The sequence below is a fragment of the Trachurus japonicus genome, chromosome 21 (assembly GCF_045865225.1).
Source record: "Trachurus japonicus isolate A0001 chromosome 21, Traja_1.0".
Lineage (NCBI taxonomy): Eukaryota > Metazoa > Chordata > Actinopteri > Carangiformes > Carangidae > Trachurus > Trachurus japonicus.
In genome coordinates, this window is record NC_140927.1 from 26,453,007 (window position 1) to 26,474,206 (window position 21,200).

The window sequence follows — 21,200 nt, forward strand, 5'->3', positions numbered from 1 at the left end:
GACGAGGAGGAGGAGGTAACCGAGGCGAAGAAGCCAAATGAAGGTCAAGCAAAGGTCGTGTGAGTTTGCTGAGTTTAGCACTTTCACATTTTATTAAGATGCTGCACTTGGACCGACTTAACACCTTATTACTATAAACAGAGAAACAACAGTAACTACCAAAGTCTCCATCTGGACAAACTCTCTGAAACTTTTTGAATCATTTCATTAGAGGAAAAGGCTCGCACTCTATGTTTGATCATCCTGGCCATTAATCAGCAGCGATGAGGCCAAATGACGTCGACGCTACGGCACAGAGCGTTAAGAGTCAGTGCCCTTGTGTGGGAGGGTGGGAGGTAAAAGCAACAACAGCCACAGTGTTTTCTTATTTAATCACCGTGTGTGGCAGCAGAGGGATGAGTCTGAAAACTAAGACGCTGCACATCTATGAAATGCAACATACCCCAGCATGCATTTAGTGTAAGGTTTAGATCATGTTCATTTGACTGTGGGACGCATCGCTGCACAACTCTCCCCCTTCCTGTTCACCCGCTGAGTGTAAAAATGTGGGACTGACTTGGCGTCGACGATGTCGTAGAGGCTTTTGAGGAAGTCCGAGTCCAGGTGGTTGTGCTCGTTGGTCAGCGTGTGGAAGTAAACCATCACGTACTCCTTCACCGTGATGTGGTCCATCACGTGGATGAAGTAGAGCAGAGCCTGAGCACACAAACACAAGGCATGAATCAGTGGGCGTGAACATTTATAGTTCCTGGACTCTGCTCATGTTTACATTCATCCACATTCACCGTTTTACATTTTTCTTTTTGAATTTCAGTTCACTGTGACTTCGTTTAATAGCAGGTTTGGTCACTTGTTCAAGTTTCTGTGGTTTTTCAGAGGTCGTGGTAAATGCGAAAGTTCACAATAGGTCTCCAGTACTGTATGGGTTTTTAATAAATATGGAAAAATAAAAAACATTTAATTCATTTATTTAAAGCAGAAGTAAGTGGTCCGGTCGTTTTCGCTAATGCTGCGTTCCAGGCAGGCTTTTGAAATCGTAAATTACAGCTTCAAGTCACAACTTACGACTTTGTAGCGTTCCAGGCAACCCACTCGTGTTTTTCCGACCTGTTTTACCGGTGAAAGTCACTATAACGGCCACTCGTAACTTCCGACCGGTGAAGTCGTACCAGATCGACTGGTATGACTTAACGTCGGAAAAATACGAGTTTCCTTGAACGCACCATAACAGTCCTCGTCCCTACGTCGCCACATTCACGGCGTTCCTTGGCTGCACACGCAGCCCTGCATGCCGTTCTCTCTCCTCATTGGATAAAAACTGTAGGATACGATAAATGTTTTCTCCTCGGCTCAGAGCAGAGCAGAGTGACTGACAGACCCGTGTTTCAGACCAAACACTCTATAGAAGTGATTGCTGTCGGAAGATAGAACTATTTAAGACTTATATTAACACAAATATATCACTTACTTCTGCTTTAAACTTTTAAAGTCCTGTATTGAAGATGATAGATTATATGAGCATCTTACATGAAAGCTGAAAATGAAACATCTCTTTATAAAAAGCCGGGGAAAATGGTTGCCATATAAAGAAAGACATGATCAATGAGGTGGCTTAAACACATACAGACACAATTACACACAGGCTCTGTTTGTTTGGTTTGTTGTTCTTGTTGCTATTGTTTTACTTTCATAAATTCCGAGGAGATTGTCTTGTACTGCATGGTCAATATAAAAAAAAGAAAAAGTCCCATATTGTATAAGGTGAGTCTCTTTTGGTCTATGTGATTATAGATCCTGTCTAATTTCTATATTTATACTATGAACTAATCAAAGGGTTCAGAAACTGAGCCTTAAAATGAGTCGTTAGGACTTCCTGTAACTTTATGATGTCACAACAAAGCAGTAACTAAGCCCCACAATCAAACACTTGCAGGATTTGATTTCTCTAAAATGTATTTTACCTAAAATCTGCTTTATTTAATATTTATCACTTAGACAACTGTCAGCCAATCAGAACAGAGGATTAGAAACTCTCCTCTCTATTTTTTACCCTGAACATATTTAACGTATTGAGAGCGTTTCACTTGACATATGTTGGCGCAGCTGAAGCAACATGCAGACATGAAACACACAATAACACGGACCATACCTGATGCATGCATGCAAATGTAATATATTTACAGATATATTGATGCAGATGGACACATGAAAGGACAGACCAGCACACACAGATGCTCAAAACATGAAACATGCACACACAAAAACAACAAACAAGCCGGTACTTTATATTAATATAAAGCTGAACATGTGCTCTACATAAAGTACACTGGCTGTTACACGCAATAGAGGAATTTTATTTTGAAGTAATTCTTTTATTTTGTTACCTTTTCGAGGTCAATGAGAGTGACTGGGATGTTTCGTCCAACCACGACCATCACTGTCCTGCCACACATGTCCACACCTGTAGAGACACGTGATAATAATAGAAGTTAAGACTTGAATTTCCTCCTCACTGAAATCCTGTGGATGCAGTTTGACCTTCTTCCTCCTGGTTGATCATGTTAACACTTTTAATGTTCTGTTCAGTCCTCACAAATCAAATGTTTAAACGTGTTATTGGGTCGATATTGTTCAAAGAAAAGGAAAAAAAACAACAACATTTCAGCGCTGAAACAGTCGGTTAGTTGGAAACGATCGTCTTCAAATTGTCATTTACGGAGAAAAAACATTATTATTTTCCTGCCTTCTGCTGCTTCGCACTGTTTTGTTTATTTGTATATAAAAACTACACATGTTCGGTTTTAATCTGTTGATTGGACATGAGAAATTTCACCATTTATTTTAATAATAAAGTGGCTGCTGTGGAGTTTACAGACCTGAACATTTGGAAGAGAGGTTTATGGAATTTTTTTTAAGGCAAATCCATTATACATTATTATTTATTTGTGGGTGTAACCTGGCTGCATCTGCAACACTCGTTACATTTGAGCGATATACTTGTCAGAGGCAATCAATATCTCATCCATCATTTTGTTGAATTCTAAAAATATATTAGCAATAGCCATGCAAACTTAACGACCTGTAAAACCTCGGGCTCAGCGAGAGGCCATGCAGCTTGGAGCTCGCTCTGCTCCTCCAGCACTTGGTGTACTGCCTCCCCCTGCAAATCAAACCCTGTCCCCACAAAAAAACAGAGGTGACAACTTCACTTTGGAAAGAAAAGGCAGAGCAGCAGCAGCGGCCACGGCGGTGGTGGCGGTCAGCGTTACAGCAGCTCAGCCCTGCGAGGAATTAATCCGAGGCCTGTGTTTGGTTTAAACCGTGTCCAATGTACCACGTTAATGTTTTCTATCCTTTATTTTTCATTCCTGAAGCACCACCACGAAGAACGACAGAGTGAAGCCTCATTTATTGTCACTTATTTTTACTCTGCCAACCACTGATATGTGAAAAATTAACTAAATATTTACCTCATCACATCTGTTTTGTTAAAGTTTTATTCTTCTCTGGCTCTAAAGATTAATACATTTCTACTGTACTTAATCTACATTTCAAATGACAGTTAAACCATAAATCATCTGCAAACAGATGTTATTTTTCAGCCAAAAGATCTTTATCATGCCACATCAAAGTAGAAAATTATTCCCTTAGCTTCAGGGATGTGTGAAATACATATTCATATATTAATTTATTTGTTAAACGAGGACAAATCTGAGGCCTCAGGTCACAATCAACATCATCATCATCATAAGATAATTAACTATTAGATGAAGAGCTGATGATATTAACATTAATCTTATGCAACAGTTTCATTTAAATGAGGTGAATCGGTGAAGAGCCGGGTCGCAGAGTTCAGGTGGGTGTGAACGCTGCACCGAGGAGCAGGTTATGCAGAGTCATGGAAGTTTTCAAATATCATTTTAAAGGTCAGGAGGGTCAGATAACAACGGGGGCTGAAGCGAACGACAACGCTGCCTTCTACTGGCGATGAGACGCAACTGCACATTGACAGAACTGATAAAACCAGGTAGAGAGGGAGGCTGCATTTCATTTAGGCCTCTGTTAATCCTGCTGACAAGGACTGGGGGGAAATAAAGGCCTGAATGAATGAAAACCAGCGCTGGAGGAAAATATTTCACCACACACACACGCTGTCACATACCGGTCTGATATAACGCTTTCAGTGCTGCGATGTCTGACAGATCCTCGGCTCTCGCTCGACACAGCCAGCGATTGTAACTGCAGAAGGGAAACACACACACACACACACAGTTTAATATGTTAATAAGTTAAATGTTCAACTCAAAAAATTCATATAATACAAATTGGGCATGCATTTTAACAACTAAGCCTTTTAAAGCTGTCATTAATAACAGATAAAATGAATCTGGTAAATCTTTTCGAAGCAAACAAGTCACTTGTGAATTTATTATTAATCTAACAAAGCTATAAATTATTCCTGTTGTGAATTTCCCTTTATTTAGTGTTCATTTGGATAAACTGCTTAACTATTACTACTAAAAATTACAATTAAAATACATTAAATCCAGCTAGAAACTCAAATTTAGTTCAAAGTTATGCAGCATATGGGATTAAGATGTGATTTTCTTTGTTTTCTGCTCTTTTCTTCTTTTAAATCTGTGTGAAACTTTGTTCTTATGGCCTTGATTTGTATATGAAAAAAGTTCAAGATGTTCCTGCTGTTTCGCTAATGCTAACGCTGGTAATGCTAATATTCACCTGACCATAACTGGAAACTGAAGCGATGCGTTTTATCATATAAAATAAAATAAAATAAAATAAAAATCTGACACAGCCACTCAGATGTTCCAGTGATATCAGTGTTGGAGCCCTCACTTCCTCTGGTGCTGTTTCTGCATGGCCGCCTCCGACATCTGGCCCTGCAGGATCAGTTTCCTCTGTTTGTCCACGTCACCCTCCATCCGGGCGAAGGCGTGGGTCCCCACCTGGCCCAGATCTGACTCCAGACTCTCCTCCTCGATGTCATCTACACACACAGACGCACAAAAATACAGACAAACAGAGGAGTTATGGTGAAGTTACTGTAGAGACAATATGGAGCAGATACTGTACAGCGCTCCAAGATGAAGACAGGACGATGCTGCAGAAATGATCCTGAATCTTAACTCCGATCTTTAAAATGATGATTTTTTTCCCCCTCAAATGATCTTTTTCACATGTTCATGAGGTGTTCATGCCTGTGTTTATTTTTCCTTTGTGGATCCCGATTCATCTGCAGGCATGAAATTATTTGTTTGTGTATGTTTGCACACAAAAAGCTGCGACCGAGGTCATGAACTCAGAGCCGACAGGATTCAGGCTCAACTTCAAGCCCGTTCCCTCTGTGACCACATGTTCTGCTGCATTTGTGTCCGTGCATTTTATCTACGTCCAAAACGGGCATGTGCGTGTGTGCGTGTCAGTGTGTGTACATCAGCCTGTTGTTATTGGGTTTCTCTCCCAGGGCCGCTCGCTTGCTTGCTTTGGATCGACACCCCAGAGCCACATTGCATCTCTCTGAAGCTCTCTCTCTCTCTCTGGAGGGTCAGCGGGGTTGACAGGGCTCGCCAAACACATGGGGCTGGTGTTACTTTCACAATCCTCTTCAACAAAAAACTAACATTTAGACAAAGTGCAGGCAAGAAGCTCACTCAGGGTGGTGAGCTGGAGGGGTCACACAGAATATAGTTTATACGACGGTTTATGGCCTGAGAGGGAGTTTCAACTGAAGCTGCCAACAGAGAAAAAAACAAACTAAAAAAAACCCCTGTCTTATTTCCTCTTCTTGTTCTTCTAAATGCACCAGAGCCAAATGCTGCACATGCAGTCGCCACCACCGCCGGTACAGGCCTCAGCTCTGCTCTGACTTCTACTTCGCTGCGTCGCTCTCTCCTCATTTCTTGTCAGATCAATATAATTCAAAAAAAGAATAAAAGAAGCAGAAATAAAGTTAATCAATCAGAGACTCAAAGTGGAGGAGTGGAGGTCAGGCTGGTGCTGATTACTGTGTGAACTGAGCTGATGAAGCCGAGCATTTACGGCTCCCTTTGTCCACGCAAACACACACACACACACACACACACACATACTCACTCATTCTATTTATGGCCTGATTAAGTCTATAGTAAGGGAACAGAGCTACCTTGATCTGAAGTCTGGACCGAGTAGCCAAGTTGGCAGCCTGGCACTTGGCTCAAAAGAAAATAAAAACGCAGCAGAGCCAATAAAACACTGATTAAAAAGGGAGAGCGAGGGAAAAAAAAAAAACAGCTCAGCAGGCTGCAGCCAAGTGCTTCAAAGTAACGGGAGTATTTTGTCTGCAAAGCTTTCAGTGTTTCACTTCAACCTCCTCCTCCTCCTCCTCCTGAAACACTGAGTGATGCTCTCTCTCCTCTGAGCGCTGGAAAAGCAGGTTTCACTGCACATTTACATTCACTGTACGCTGTGTTTTTTCACTGTGCTGCAACTATCTACACACACATCTCAGTCAGGAATCAATCCACCACCTACAGCTCAGTCCAGAAAGCTGCAGCTCGACCACAAAACTGCACTCCGATCCAAACATCTCTACTGTTCATTTTGGGACAGATTTTTAGAAGTTTCTTAATTATTTTCTGAGTCTATGAGCCGAGGACTGATTCACTGCTGCTGCTCCAAGGTCCATTTATCCATCCATCCATCCAATCACTGACTATTGTTGAGGAAGGTTGAGGTTCCCAGGCTTGGCCTTCGGAAGAAAATGTAATTTATTGCTTTCTTAAGATATTATAACCTTGTGTATAATGTGTGTTTGATTAATGCTAAAGACAGGAGAAGATAGTCATCTGTGATTTATCATTGTAACTCATGTTAAGAGCAGACTGATGAGGACTATATTGGTTACCATTGCACTATTGTATTAAAATCTACTACCACCTTCTTTCGTTTTTAAATATTCTTCTCTTTTTCTTCTTTTATATTCTTGTATCTCTATTTATGTTATGCAAATGACCAAAGGTACGGAAAAATTTCACTGAAATTACTTGAAATTATGTGTGACAATAAAGTAAACTCACTTACTTACAGGTGTGAACCTCAAAGGGGGGGTGTCAGATGTTGGTTGAGGTTCCCGGGCTCAGCCTTCAGAAGGAATGTGATTTTTGCTATCTTATGATATGAGATTTGATAAACGCTAAAGAGTATCCTGTGATCTTATGATATCATGATCAGAAAATGTGTTTTTGCTTAATACAACTAGCGTTAAAGACAAGGAAAGATGATCATATGTGATTTGCAATTGTATCCAACGGTAAGATCAGGATGAGAAAGTGATGTGTTGTAAGATTTGTGCCTGAACTGATGAAATAACTGATGTAATCCATTAGAGCGGGAAATAGTAACTAGCAGGGCAAAGGTTTAAGTACCTGTCCATGCAGCGTTACATGAGGCTGGAGCCAATCCCAGATGGCGTAGGGGCAAAGGCAGGGTGCAGACTGACGAACATTAACACCTACACCTTTTAGGGCCATGTAGAGCAACCAGCCCACATAATGCTCATGTCTTTGGACTGTGAGAGGAAGCTGCAGAACCAACACAGCCCTTCTCAAAACACATTTCTATGAAGAAAAGCTTTTATAAGCTTTCTCATATTTGACTTCACACCCTAAAACAACAACACAAGTCAACTAAACTCTTGACACACGAGCCGTGGATGAAGCCGACCGTCAGACATCTGGAATAAGAAGGTGTCGTACAAGGTTATGTGGAAAAATAAAAGACAATTCACACCTGATGTTTCTCTTTTACACCTCTTGTATTATCTTGGATTAGCTTTTACCTCATCCACAGTGAATCAAACCTTCCACATTTGGCTTTCAATTCCCGAGGAAATCGACTCCTCTCGTGTCGAAAAACATTCAAATGAGGCTGAAATTAATTCACACTCATGATCTGATTACGTTTTAACCTGCTGTTATCTACAACTGCTCACTTACTGTGCTTTAACCTGTTTATTTTTATCATCTTGCATCTAAAACAATAGCAAATTGAGTTATTGCCAATGTCCTTGTATCACTTTATCATTTATTCTTTTTTTCACCTTGTGACAAGTCCTTAATGCTAATTTCATAAACTTTAAGGAGCTTGCAGAAAGAAAAGTGGAGATTCACAAATCTAAATGTCCTGAAACAACCTGTGAGAGCAGAACAACAGACACAAACACCTGCCGTGTGTGAGACAGACCTCCGACTGTTTGCAATATGCAGATGACGATGCTCTGTGGAAAACATGACGTTAAAGCCACACGGCTCTGAGAACCAGGTGTGTGTGTGTGTGTGTGTGTGTGTGAGGGTACAAGAGCGGCCTTAAAGGGATAGTTCACCCAAATTGAAATTTCTCAACTCATTATCTCCTCCCCCTCATGTGGACTAAGGGCTGGGAGAAGTTTCAGAGTCCTCCGTGGCTTCTCTGAGTTACAGGGGGTCTCGGCGTAGCACTGCATGTCCATATGACGGTTGCAAATGGATACCAACTGTCACACCAGGAATAATAAAGACACACCAAAAAACATCCAAATACCTCCATGCTGCTCGTATGTAATGTCCGTCTTGTATTGAAGCCCCGAAATGCGAAATTGTCCCGAAAAAAATTAAATAAGTCTATTTTTCAAGCTTGTTTGTAGCGGAAACTCTTCTTCCTGGTTCGTCCAAGAGGAGCTTCGAGAAGCTTCCGCTACAAAACAAGCTTGAAATATAGACTTATTTAATTTTTTTCGGGACAATTTCGCATTTCGGGGCTTCAATACAAGACGGACATTACATACGAGCAGCATGGAGGTATCTGGATGTTTTTTGGTGTGTCTTTTTGTTACGAAGACAGTTGGTATCCATTTGCAACCGTTATACAGTATGGACATGCACTGCTACGCCGAGACCCCCTGTAACTCAGAGAAGCCACGGAGGACTCTGAAACTTCTCCCAGCCCTTAGTCCACATGAGGGGGAGGAGATAATGAGTTGAGAAATTTCAATTTTGGGTGAACTATCCCTTTAAGGATCCAGACGTCCAGATGTTGCACTGACACCGATACCAAATATCCTGCTTCCCTGCTCTGCTCCGTCTCCGTCTCATGTCGGCTGCAGACCGGCTGAGCTCAGACATATTGTCCTCATCAAAATGTAATGTTTCGCTCAGACCTTCGTCTCTCTCTGGGCCGCATCCGATCTCCGCGCCGACACCGCGAGCTGCTGAGTGGACGACTAATTAACTGTGACGCATGAGGAGCAGAGGCGGAGGAGGAGGATTGACAGGACGCCCAAATGGCGGCCGTTTAGCCGGCTGCGCTGACTCTGCAGTTTGTTGACTGATTAACTGGTGAGCTGGATGGATGGACGACTGCTGCTTAGCGAAATAAAATTAAACAAGAGTAATATAATAATGATAATAATAATACTAGAGAACAACAGTGAGAGACGAGTGAGGACAGAAATAGAGAGGAATAAAATATTAAACCGTGCCTGTGTGTGTTTATTTTGCCGACTTTCACAGACATAAAAGTCCCATCAGTTGATCTTGGAATAATTAAGACGCGAGTCCGACTCCAAAATCACACATCCACCACTTGAAAAAACATCATTACCCCGCTTTTTTTAAATATAAACGCCTGACTGATGTGAGCAGTTCCTCTCTACGCTGGGAAACGTTTCTTCACTTTGTTTCTCCACGTTATTGATGGAGGTTCTTTTGTTTCTGCATGCTCTACTGTACTGTATTGTACTGTACTGAACTGTATTGTACTGTACCTTCCAGACTGCCCGGCTTCTCTGCAATGCGGATCTGTCTCTCGGGGACAACGGGTTCACCCTCAGAGTTGCCGATGTCAGCAGGGATGAGAGGCAGGCAGGCCTTCTCCTCTTCCTCGGAGCGAGGGAAGTACAGAGGCAGTAACTTCTTATACACCACCTGCAAGAACACACACACACATCAGGATGCACATCAATGCCTCATAATCGTTTTTATTGCCAAGAGCATTAAAGGTCACTTTACAGGCAGCACAAGGAATTTAATGTGGCTGATCAGGTACAGACACAAAAAGTACAAAAATAGTAAAGAGTAGCGATAAAATAAAGATAAAATAAGATAAAATGAAATAAAGTAAAAGTATTGTAGTGCAAAAAACATGCATATACTATATACAATTTTGGATTTATACACAATAGTATAAAATAGAATAAAGACAGAAGAATAATACTGTGCACATACTGACATATAATGGAAGATATAATGGAACTTTATTTATTCAGCAGCTTTTAAAGGTAAAGTGCAACATTTTGGCAAATTGGCCCATTGCCATAATCCCTGTAGTCATAGCAGTAGGTTCGTTACCTTTAATTGTCGGTGCAAGCTATTTTTAGAACGGCGGAGCAGAGCCGTGAGCTGCTCAGAGCTACGCTATGGAGGCTCATTATGGGATTTCTTGGTTTCCCTCATCAAACTCATCAAATACACAATCCAACAACTCCACAACGCTCTAGTGGACAAGTTGTGACCTGCACATTCACCACGCTATGAGATAATAACACAACGTTACCACACAGAGTTGTTTTAGAGGGAAATTCATGCAAAACAGCTGATGCGCGTTCCCGTCGGGGGCAGTTTTCCGGCAAGCAGTCTCTGTATTTACCTCGAAAACAACTCTGAGTAGCTCATGGCTCTGCTCCGCCGTTCTAAAAATAGCTTGCACCAAGATTAAAGGTCAGGAACCTACTCCTAAAACTATAGGGATTATGGCAATGGGCCAATTTGCCAAAATGTTGAACTCTCCCTTTAAATAGGAAGTTTTCAAAATGTCTATAAAAACAAATCGACAGATGAAGGACGGACCACATGGTTCGGTACAAATAAAGACAATTAGAGGCAACAACCATCAAGACACACACACACACAAACACACAAACAACATGTGTATGCCAACAGCACAACAAAAGCAGTAATAACCCGGAGGTAATAAAAAGACGACGTCAAATAAAAAAAGTCTGTAAAAATGAGAGTTTAAAGAAGTGAATCATAACGTCTCCTCAGGCAGGACGCTGCAAAGTCGAGAAGTCTGACGGAAAAAGTTTGATCAGGTTTAGATTTTAGTTTCGACTCTGGGCGGTGGAGGAGGATGTGAGGATGTGAGGCAGCGTACGGGCTCGGATGTGGTCGATGATTCTTTTATATAGCCCACGACCTTATTAGAAAACGGGGCTTCAATAAGAGGAACATGTGGGTCTTTGGTCTTTCATGACACACAGAACCAAAAGTTTCAGATTCGGCCTCGACTGAGAGGGAGACAATAAAAGTTTTTAGGAAGTTTCTGCATTTATTTGTTGGATGATCGAAGAGTTGAAGTCTGACACGAGTCCAACACAAACCTCAACACGCTGCGACCCACGGGCCTCGATACTGCGTTATAACAGACTCTGACATGTTTTGGGCTTTCCTGATACAACCATAGTGAAGGGAAGTGGCAACTGACCTACACAAAAGATAAGACGACTCATTCATTAAACTATATCTGTATAAAATACTTATTGAAGATACTTCTGGCAAGTCGCAGGAAAGCTATAATTGTACATAATAGGCTATATATTTTTTTTTCTGGGCAAATTGAATCGTAGGCAGCTGGACTTGTATTTGTCTGGGAAGACGTTTCTCCTCTTATCCAAGGGGCTTCATCGTTCGTATGCAACAAGTCTCACTAGTCCGACTCCGCACTAGTTGGACAAAGACAACTTGTGCGGACTAGTGAGACCAGAGTCCAGTTGCCTACAATTCAATTTGCCCAGAAAAGAACGATGACCTGGATGAATGAGAATATCCATAGACAAATTGTACACAATATTTTTGTGTATGTCATTTTGGTTTTAGTAGTACTTACATAATACAATTATGTATTACATTTTGTGCAATATCTACATACTTCTGCCTGTGCAACTGGTTGTAATGGGCATCGTGCAATACAACCTGGCACTTTAAACTGATGTGCACTTTAGGGTTTTTATGTTTATGGGACTCCGGAAATTAGCACCTTGCTATAATCCGGCACATTTACATGTTTTTGTCCATTAATGTGCACTGTCCCATTTAAATAAACAAATAAAGTAAATAACTTGAGGATGGATGCATGTTGAATCCTTGAACATTAGAGCAGTGGTGAGGGATTTACTGTTTGGTGAGACTCACTTTTTGTTTTGCTGTTCGACACTATGACGTCATTTGTTGTTTGTTTGTTTTTGTTTTTAAATGTTAAATTAAAAAAACAAAAAACAGACTTTGACATGTGTTAACTTTAAGCTCCGACACAAACCTCTTCTGTTTCTGTCACTGCAAACACGACCGCCTCGATGCTGTTCCCATGATTCTCCAGGAACCTGCGCACTGTCCCTGTGAACACACACACACACACACACACACACACACACAGTCCTGTTAGATTAAGACAAACCTTAAACCTTCTAGACTGATGATTTATTACAATTTGCTCTAAGTCATAACCACTGAATGTTTAACATCGATCACTTATAAGAAGCTTCATCCACTTATCGATCGGTAAAACCAGTGTTTCTCTGTGATTCAGGATGTTGACAGATTATCTCTACAGTGGCACAATAATAAATGCGTAGTAGGTATTTACTGTTAAATGCAGTTTAATACAACATGACAGCAGCACACTCTGCTTTAATGAAGGTTATAAATGTTTTTAAAAGGTTTCAAAACAAACTTTATTGTAACTCTGGAGGCCGACAGATGTTTCTGTGTAAATACAGAAACGTTTTAAGGAGGCAGCTCCTCCGTGCGTCCAGTCCCTGTGATGCATTCAGGTGCACTTCAGACACAGATGTTTCTGTTCTTTACATTATCAGATCATGATCTTATCAGAAGTGCCTCAAGTTGAATTCCTGACAGTGTGTGATCTGTGTCTTGTGATTCTGTCTTATGTTATAAACTGTTTTCTTCTTGTCTGTATACAACATCTAGTATTGCACGTCTGCCCGTCCTGGGTGAGGGATCCCTCCTCTGTTGCTCTTCTCCCATTTTTCCCTGTTAAAAGGGTTTTCTATGGAGTTTTTCCTCAGTGGATGTGAGGGTCTAAGGACAGAGGATGTTGTTATGATGCCTTGTAAAGCCCTTTGAGACAAACTGCTTGTAAAAATAATGGGCTATACAAATAAAATTGCCTTGCCTTGCCATTCAAAACATGTCTTTCTGTCTGCCTGCATCTGGTCATCTGATTTACCATATATATATAAATATACCTACATATATACTATACTAGTATACTATATACAGCTCTGGAAAAAATTAAGAGACCACTCCCAAAATGATCAGTTTCTCTGGTTTTACTATTTATAGGTATGTGTTTGAGTACAATTAATTTAAATTTGTTTTATTCTATCAACTACCGACAACATTTCTCCCAAAATTGAAAAAAAAAATTGTCATTTAGAGCTTTTATTGGCTGAAAATGACTAAACTAGTCTAAATAACAAAAAATATCAAGTCTTTTCAGACCTTGAATAATAATAATAATAATGCAAAGAAAACATGTTCATATTTATTCCTAAATAACACAGCAAGAATATTTTAACTCGGGAAGAGTTTATTAATCAGTTTTTGTGGGATAATGTCGATGTTTAATCCCAGCAGTGGTTTTTATGTAAAACCAGATGTGGTTCAGGTGATGACCTCATCAGTGTCTCATTAAGTAGAATGAGTTGTGTCTGTGTTGGTGTTTAAAAAAGAAAAGAAAAGAATGACTGTCATACATGTAGAGATTCTTTTAAGAAACATTTGTGAAAGTGGTCTCTTATTTTTTTCCAGAGCTGTATATAAACTATACTATATACTATATACTATATATATAGTTGTGTGTGTGTGTGTGTGTGTGTGTGTCTTTGTGGGGCTGAAGTGATGCGTTAGTTTATTAATAAGTTCCCAGTTGTCAGTTACTGTGTGTGCATCAAAAAAATAAAGTGTGAATCTGACATGTCACGAAGCCTTCACTGTGCATCTTCCTGTGAGTTGTGTGTCTGTACCTCACTGATAAATAGCTCTCTTTGTGTGTGTGTGTGTGTGTGTGTGTGTGTGTGTGTCTTACTGAAAGCGATGTGTGTCGCCTCCTCCAGTGGGTAACCTCTCTTGGTCGTGCTCACCACACAGATACCGACGGACGCCATCGACTGCTCTCTGAGGCGATTAAGGGGAAGAAGAAGAAGAGTAAGAAGAGAAAAAAAAAACTAATCTCACACATTTACACGACACACTGGTGACACACACACACACACACACACACACACACACACACACACACATTTAAAACTCAGGAGTTATTAAAAACAACAGCCTGAGAGGCCACAGAGGAAATTACGTTCTGTAATTCAGGGCCTGGTGGACGGAGCTGATAGAGACTCTGTGTGTGTGTGTGTGTGTGTGTGTGTGTGTGTGTGTGTGTGTGTGTGTGTGTGTTTGGTGTGTATCAAATTGTTGTTTAATTCACTTTTCACATGATGTGAGATCTTTGGTCGGTTATTTCTAGAGGAAACGATCACATGGTGAGAACGACTCGGTAAACTGCTTATTTGTTTATTAAAGTTTACGACACCAGATTGACAAAGTTCACCGTGGCACCGTCGTGTCTTCAATCAGGTATAATGTAACTGGAACCTCCTCCTCCTCTTCCTCCTCGTGGTCGTCTGCCTCCGCCGCCACGCAAACTAGTTCCAGGTTACATCCCTATTCATCCAGAGTTTTATAGAATACTGAAGCATGTGTGTGAGAGTTTGTTGTGAGACATCGTGTCCATGAGACTGAGAAATACATCTCGGACTTGTGTTTGATAACCCTCATATCTGCTACATATACATATACAATGTATTAAAAACTAAATGTATTGTTTTTGGATCTTACTTTGCATTGAAGCAAGATATCAAATTACACATCTCCATAAATGGCAGCTGTATTGAGCAAGTTGATGAGGTTAAGCTTCTAGGGGTTAACCTTGACAGTAAATTATCATGGCAGAAACATATAGATAAAATTGCAGGGAAAATGGGAAGAAATTTATCTATGATAAGAAGATGCTCCTCCTTTCTTACTCCAAGCACCACATTGCAGGTTATTCAAGCTTTAGTACTTTCTCATTTGGATTATTGTTCACCTGGCTGCAGTTGGTGCAAAACAGAGCTGCACGTCTTGCCCTTCGGTGCTCAATGAGGAAAAGCATAGACAAAATGCATGTGGACCCAGCCTGGCTGAAAGTGGAGGACAGATTAAGACGAAGTCTTCTAACTTTATTTAGAAATATTTGTGTTTTAAAACAGCCGACTTCCCTTTACTCAAGAATAACATTTGTTCAAAACAGACATGGTCATGAAACAAGACAGGTGAGAAAGGGTCATGTTATGATTCCTAGACCAAGAACTAATGCTATGAAAAAAACAGTCATGTTCAGAGCCACTTCTGAGTGGAATAAGTTGCCCTTAATTATAACTCAAGCAACAAGTAAAGAATGTTTTAAAAAACAGCTAAAAAGGTTATTCTTGGGTAAAGGCCTGGAAATTCTGTGACCTGTTTTGCGGGTTTGAATTTTTCTTTTTATGAAATTTGACCTCAGTGTTTTTGGTAACTTGTTTCATAGGCAGGTGTTGTGTGTGTGCTTGTATATGTGGGTGTGAGTGTGTGAGCATGTGTAATTCTGAAATTAGTGTTGAAACTGTATTCATGTAAAATATTATTGTTACTTGAATTGCATGTTTTTAACATGGACCCCAGGAAGAGTAGCTGTTGCAGTTGTAACAGCTAATGGGGATCCAAATAAACAAATAAACAAATACATGTGTGTGGAGATGTCAGACTTTATTCTCATATTTGGTTCCCACCTGTTCTGTTTATTGTGTTTCTACACGGCATCTTTTAGAGATGCACCACCACCTGACCGAACCACACGATCATTTGTCTTGAGGTTAAGTCAATTAAAGTTTAATAATGTCTATAAAGAGTTAAAAATATAAACAAACAAGCCCTCAATGAGAGTGTGCAGCCACAAGTTTTGTGTATTTGTATGAAGCTGCAGGCCGTGCAGTGTCGTGTTTATTTATTGAATTTTTAATCTTTTTTTGTGGTTATTATTCAGTTCTCTTTTTTTCCATTTACTATATCATATACACACATACACAAACAAACAAAGGCACACACTCACATGCATACATATACTGAAATTCGTACTACAATACTCAGAATAATAATAATGATGATGCTGATAGTGATATGAAAAAAAGTGAATACTAATAATAGACAGATAGATGGATAATAATAATAGTAGTAGTAGTAATAATAAATAAATAAGTAAAAAAAAAACACAAGGTTCCTTTTGATTTATAATTATGGTATAGGTTTCTGCAGCTCTCATTTACAAGGAGTCATAGATTAGACTCCATACCTGCAAGAATTGTTTCTCTTTATTGTTGTCCTCCATTACTGTATCTTTCCAGTGTTTCAGGATTAATTTCTTAAAAACTAAATATGAATTGATGATTTTTATTCAGCTCTCATGGATCAGTGAAATAAACCCTGAAATAATCTCAGGCCTTGTTGCTGTTGTCATGTTTTCAGGCTATGGTGGTGTAATCACACACTGTGCAGCATTTACTGTCACAAAAACAGAAGCTGCACATTTTTGAATATTTACCTATTTTATAACCTTAAATAAAAGTTAAAAAATGGAGCTGAACTTCAGGTTTCACTTTGAGGCAGACAGGCAGATGCAGCTTCTCTCTGATCCGTCTTTCTGACATGTTTGTTCCTGATGCATTTTTTTTCGGGAGAAGCTGCAACTCCTGACCTCTTTCATCAAATCTCGGTTTATTTTTGCACCTGTCAGAGGCAAAATATTGTTTATCGGACAAAATCATATCTGGGGGTGGAGAAGAGAAGAATGTGAAAAGCTGAAATGTAAAAAATCCTGTCTTGACATCTCGACCCTGCAGGAAATGAATGGATCACTGTGTCTGACGTGCAGCTTCAGAGACGCAGCGAGTGTTTACACAGGACGTACGAGCTGATTGCGTTAACGCTTTGATGGCTCGCGGGCGTCGGTGTGTGTGTGTGTGTGTCGGTTCTTACGCAGCCAGCTGCATGATGTTCCTGTAGCAGCTGTACAGCGAGCTCTCCGCCGCCGTCCTGTACTTGGTCTTGAACTTTGGTCCGACCGTGTGGACGATGAACCTCGCCGCCAGGTTGAAGCCTTTAGTCAGCTTCGCCTCGCCCGTCCGACATCCTGCACACAAACATCCAAAATAAAATAATAAGTCAAACACCGACTGAGAGAAACATCGTGCACTGACTGAATGAGTTGAGTTATTTCCATATTCAACCTTTTTAAGGATTAATGCAAAACTTTTATGGTTCAGTTGAATTAACTTTTATGGTTCATTCAACTATTTATTAAGACCTGAACACCTCAGTGTATTTTTGATGCTGCAACTAACGACCACTTCCATTATTTATTCATTTTGTCTCCGCTCTTCTTCTTTATCCTTTAGTTAGTTAGTTATTTTTCTTTCTTTTCGGCTTTTTAGGCCTTTGTGATGGAGAGAGACAGGAAATCAGGGAATTTTTGTAATTTTTTCCCTGGTCAGTGTCCAGATTAAGGGCCTCTTTTTTTTGTTGTTGCAACTTTCAATTGTATTTCTTCTTGTTTATGTGAATTTTAAAGGGACAACAAAGAGTTTGTATTTGGTTATAAAAGAGTCTCATATTAATGTAGATGAATCTATGTTACCCACACTTGTTAATGGGTCCAGTTTCAATTAATATATCGTTTTGATATTATTATCCAGTGGTTGACTCGCCCAGCATTTCCTAGTTTCTGTTTCCCGGACGCTGCCCGGTGGGTCATGGGAATAACGCAGCCAAATCGCCGTTTATGGTCAGAACTACGACGGTATCTGATCGTCTTCGAACCTCTGACTTTCATTCTTGATCAATGAAAACATTCTTGGTAAATGTTTGGTTGCAATGCTTAACCAAAACATTTGGTTGAAATGCTTGTTAAACATTTCAAGATGCAAACATATGTTTAATATGTCATATTAAAATTAAGAAAAACTGCAGATCATTCAATCTGAGCAGCTGGAAACAGCTAATGTTCAGATCTAATTAATTAGTTCACTTATTGTATTGTTGCAACTCCAGTTTAGAGCAACAAGGTCAAGAGTCAAAGCTGAAACTTTCACTTATCTGTTGGTGGTGTAATCTATTTACATTATTTGAAAAGGTTCATGTCTATAGATGATATTGTGGTCTGATAACCTGTGGAAGCTTTGGGACAGTTATGAACACATGAAGTCAAACACCCGCTACAATAAATATGATTCCAGGCGCTGGTGCATATCTTACTTTATGTTCACTTCTGGTAACATCTTAAAGGTTTAAAGATCCACCGCTTTCATTTAACCCACAGTTTTGGGTCACATGGACTCTTTAAACTCTTAACAACGACGTCTCTTTCCAGGAACGATGACCTTGTGCCTCTGGATAACAGAGCGTGACTTATGGTAAGAGTATAGACAGACACACACAGACGAAGCTGCTGTTCTTTAAAATGTTCAGGAACAAGGAGAGGAGAAAACACCCAGCACGTGTCTCCGTCTGGATGAATCTGATGAGTGTTTTCACCTCCTCTGTCTTCATCATCATGTGGCTGAATTGGCCCAAACTCCAGACGTGTCGCTGGTTCAGGTTTAAAAGAAATTTCATTTAAAAATTTCACCTTTTTTTTTAAATTTGTTAATGAGCAGCAGCTGTGGAGCCGCTCTAAAAGAACCATTTACTGTATACAGATAATTTACTGTTTACAGTGGCAAAGGCAGTTATGACCTTTTTATTAAATCCAGCTGAGCATCATGCGCCTGCTTGTGTCTATATAAAACCATCAGTGAACACACACGCTCATGTTCTGTTGTTGTTGGTTTAATCTCAGTGACATTTCTGCGCTCTGCCTCCAGCATCATCACCGAGGACGGAGTCAAACTCAAACCAAACTCTTATCGTCGTCTCGTACCTTTGAGTTTGAGCAGCTCCTCTCGCAGCTCGGGCCCGGCCAGCTGGTGGACGCTGTCCGACACCGGGTTCTTGTCGTTGAGCGCCTCGTTGCTGGTGTTGACGATGGCGGTGCAGTTCAGCAGGGCGATATCCCCGGTGCTGTGGGGCAGAGAAACAAGAGTCACTGTTAGTATCGAAGATTTGGTCTCATTCAAAAAAAAATCTCAACTAGCAACAACAGTCTTGTATGTTTTTGGCGTTATTTCAGTTTTTTATCCAATACCCAAGATTTCTGGTGCCCATACTTATATTAGGGGGTAAAATGAATGATATTTAAAGGGATAGTTCAACATTTTGGCAAATTGGCAAATAACAGAACGTTACGAGATGGAGTTGTTTTCAAGGCAAATGCAGCATCAGCGGTTTTGCATGAATTTCCCTCTAAAACAACTCTGTGTGGTAATGTCGTGTTATTATCTCATAGCGTGGTGAATGTGCAGGTCACAACTTGTCCACCAGAGCGTTGTGGAGTTGTTGGATTGTGTATTTGATGAGTTTGATGAGGGAAACCAAGAAATCCCATAATGAGCCTCCGTAGCGTAGCTCTGAGCAGCTCACGGCTCTGCTCCGCCGATCTCAAAACAACATGCACCGATAATTAAAGGTAATGAATCTACTGCTATGACTATAGGGATTATGGCAATGGGCCAATTTGCAAAAATGTTGAACTATCCCTTTAAGGCTGATGTTGAAATTAGGTGGGGAAAATTCTGCCTTTATATTACTCATGTTTACACTGATTTTTTGCATTATTCAGCATGGCTTCGGTGCAGCCATTGCAGTAAACTCTTGGAAAATGTAAATAAAATGAATAAAATAAACTAGAAACAGTTAAGAAACCTCTAATCATTAATAACACACTTCGTTTTCCCACACTGTTGTGTGGATAAAACCTGTAGAACTCAGATAAAACCACAAACTGGATCAACCAATACAGGGACATCGTGTCTAAATGAAACCAGACAGTTTGAAGTTCACCTGCAAAATGACCGATCGCTCAACGCTGAGACTGACTCAGAAAGACTCAGATCAATTGATTAAATCAGTCAGGAGCTCGTTATTATGTCTATTTTACAGTGTTTGTATTGTGTGCATCATTTCCTCAAAGTCTGGACTGGAAATCAGCCACAACTAAAACTCCTACACTCACTCACTGCATCAGTTCCACTTTAAGTGGATGTAACAAACACCTGATAAAACTGATAAATGAAACGTCCGACACATTTACACACTCTCCTGTTCATATATTCTTATCAATACTGTTGTATTTGCTGCAGTGAAGCTCCAGTCAGTGGGTTATTCAAGTTTATCTTATCTCAGTGCAGTGCTTGGAACAGCGGCCACACACACACACACTGAAACACACACAAACACACATGCAGGATAATCTGGATGTATTTATCCATTCCAAACAACCTTGAGGAACATTTCAGCATTTAGCCAAAGTAAAAATCGTCTTTTTACTGCTTCAATAAAGTCACTTCTTCATCTGAACTCCCTCTGGGTTTGTTTGGAAACAACAATGAGGAAACTACTCGACCGTGTGTGTGTGTGTGTGTGTGTGTGTGTGTGTTGTTGAGAGCGTTGGGTCATGAGACGAGTTCGGCCTCCAGGAACGAGCAGCATCATCATCCATCTTTGGTTAATAAAAAAAGATGAGTCACGACACAAAGCCGACCGCTCCGCCAGAAAACGAGTCTTTAGTGGGAACCAGACGTGAACTAGTGGTCGTACTGTACATCTGTGTAAATATTCCTGGTGGAAGCAGAATGGCAGCGAGTGAGTGTGTGTTTATCCTCCTGACGAGCAGCTTTACAAACTGCTGCCATCGCGTCAGGCTGCCTGCGATAACAGCCACGTCGTTACATGTCGACATCCGCAGCTGCAAAAACCATGTTTCAGAGTATAACATGTTTTATATATTAAAGATTATTTAATACATGTTGTTATCATGCAGTTTAAACCTGGAGAAACTTCCCAGATGATGATGATGATGAAATCATTTGCTGCACTTTTGCTATTTTCAAGGTTGAATTTTAATTAATTCAACCTTGAAAG

At 40.3% G+C, this 21,200-nt stretch overlaps 1 protein-coding gene across 1 annotated transcript in view; it reads right to left on the reverse strand.

The window, feature by feature from the left end:
- The window catches only part of gdap2 (ganglioside induced differentiation associated protein 2), a 53,025-nt gene that overhangs the window by 23,345 nt on the left and 8,480 nt on the right, over positions 1–21,200 (reverse strand). Inside the window, exons 3-11 of the mRNA XM_085766050.1 lie at positions 19,102–19,241; positions 17,163–17,316; positions 14,140–14,228; positions 12,349–12,425; positions 9,800–9,959; positions 4,858–5,008; positions 4,163–4,239; positions 2,385–2,461; positions 557–696 (exon numbers count right to left, since the gene is read on the reverse strand). Coding sequence (XP_085622176.1) covers positions 557–696; positions 2,385–2,461; positions 4,163–4,239; positions 4,858–5,008; positions 9,800–9,959; positions 12,349–12,425; positions 14,140–14,228; positions 17,163–17,316; positions 19,102–19,241 — 1,065 coding nt within the window. The remainder of the gene's footprint in view (positions 1–556; positions 697–2,384; positions 2,462–4,162; positions 4,240–4,857; positions 5,009–9,799; positions 9,960–12,348; positions 12,426–14,139; positions 14,229–17,162; positions 17,317–19,101; positions 19,242–21,200) is intronic.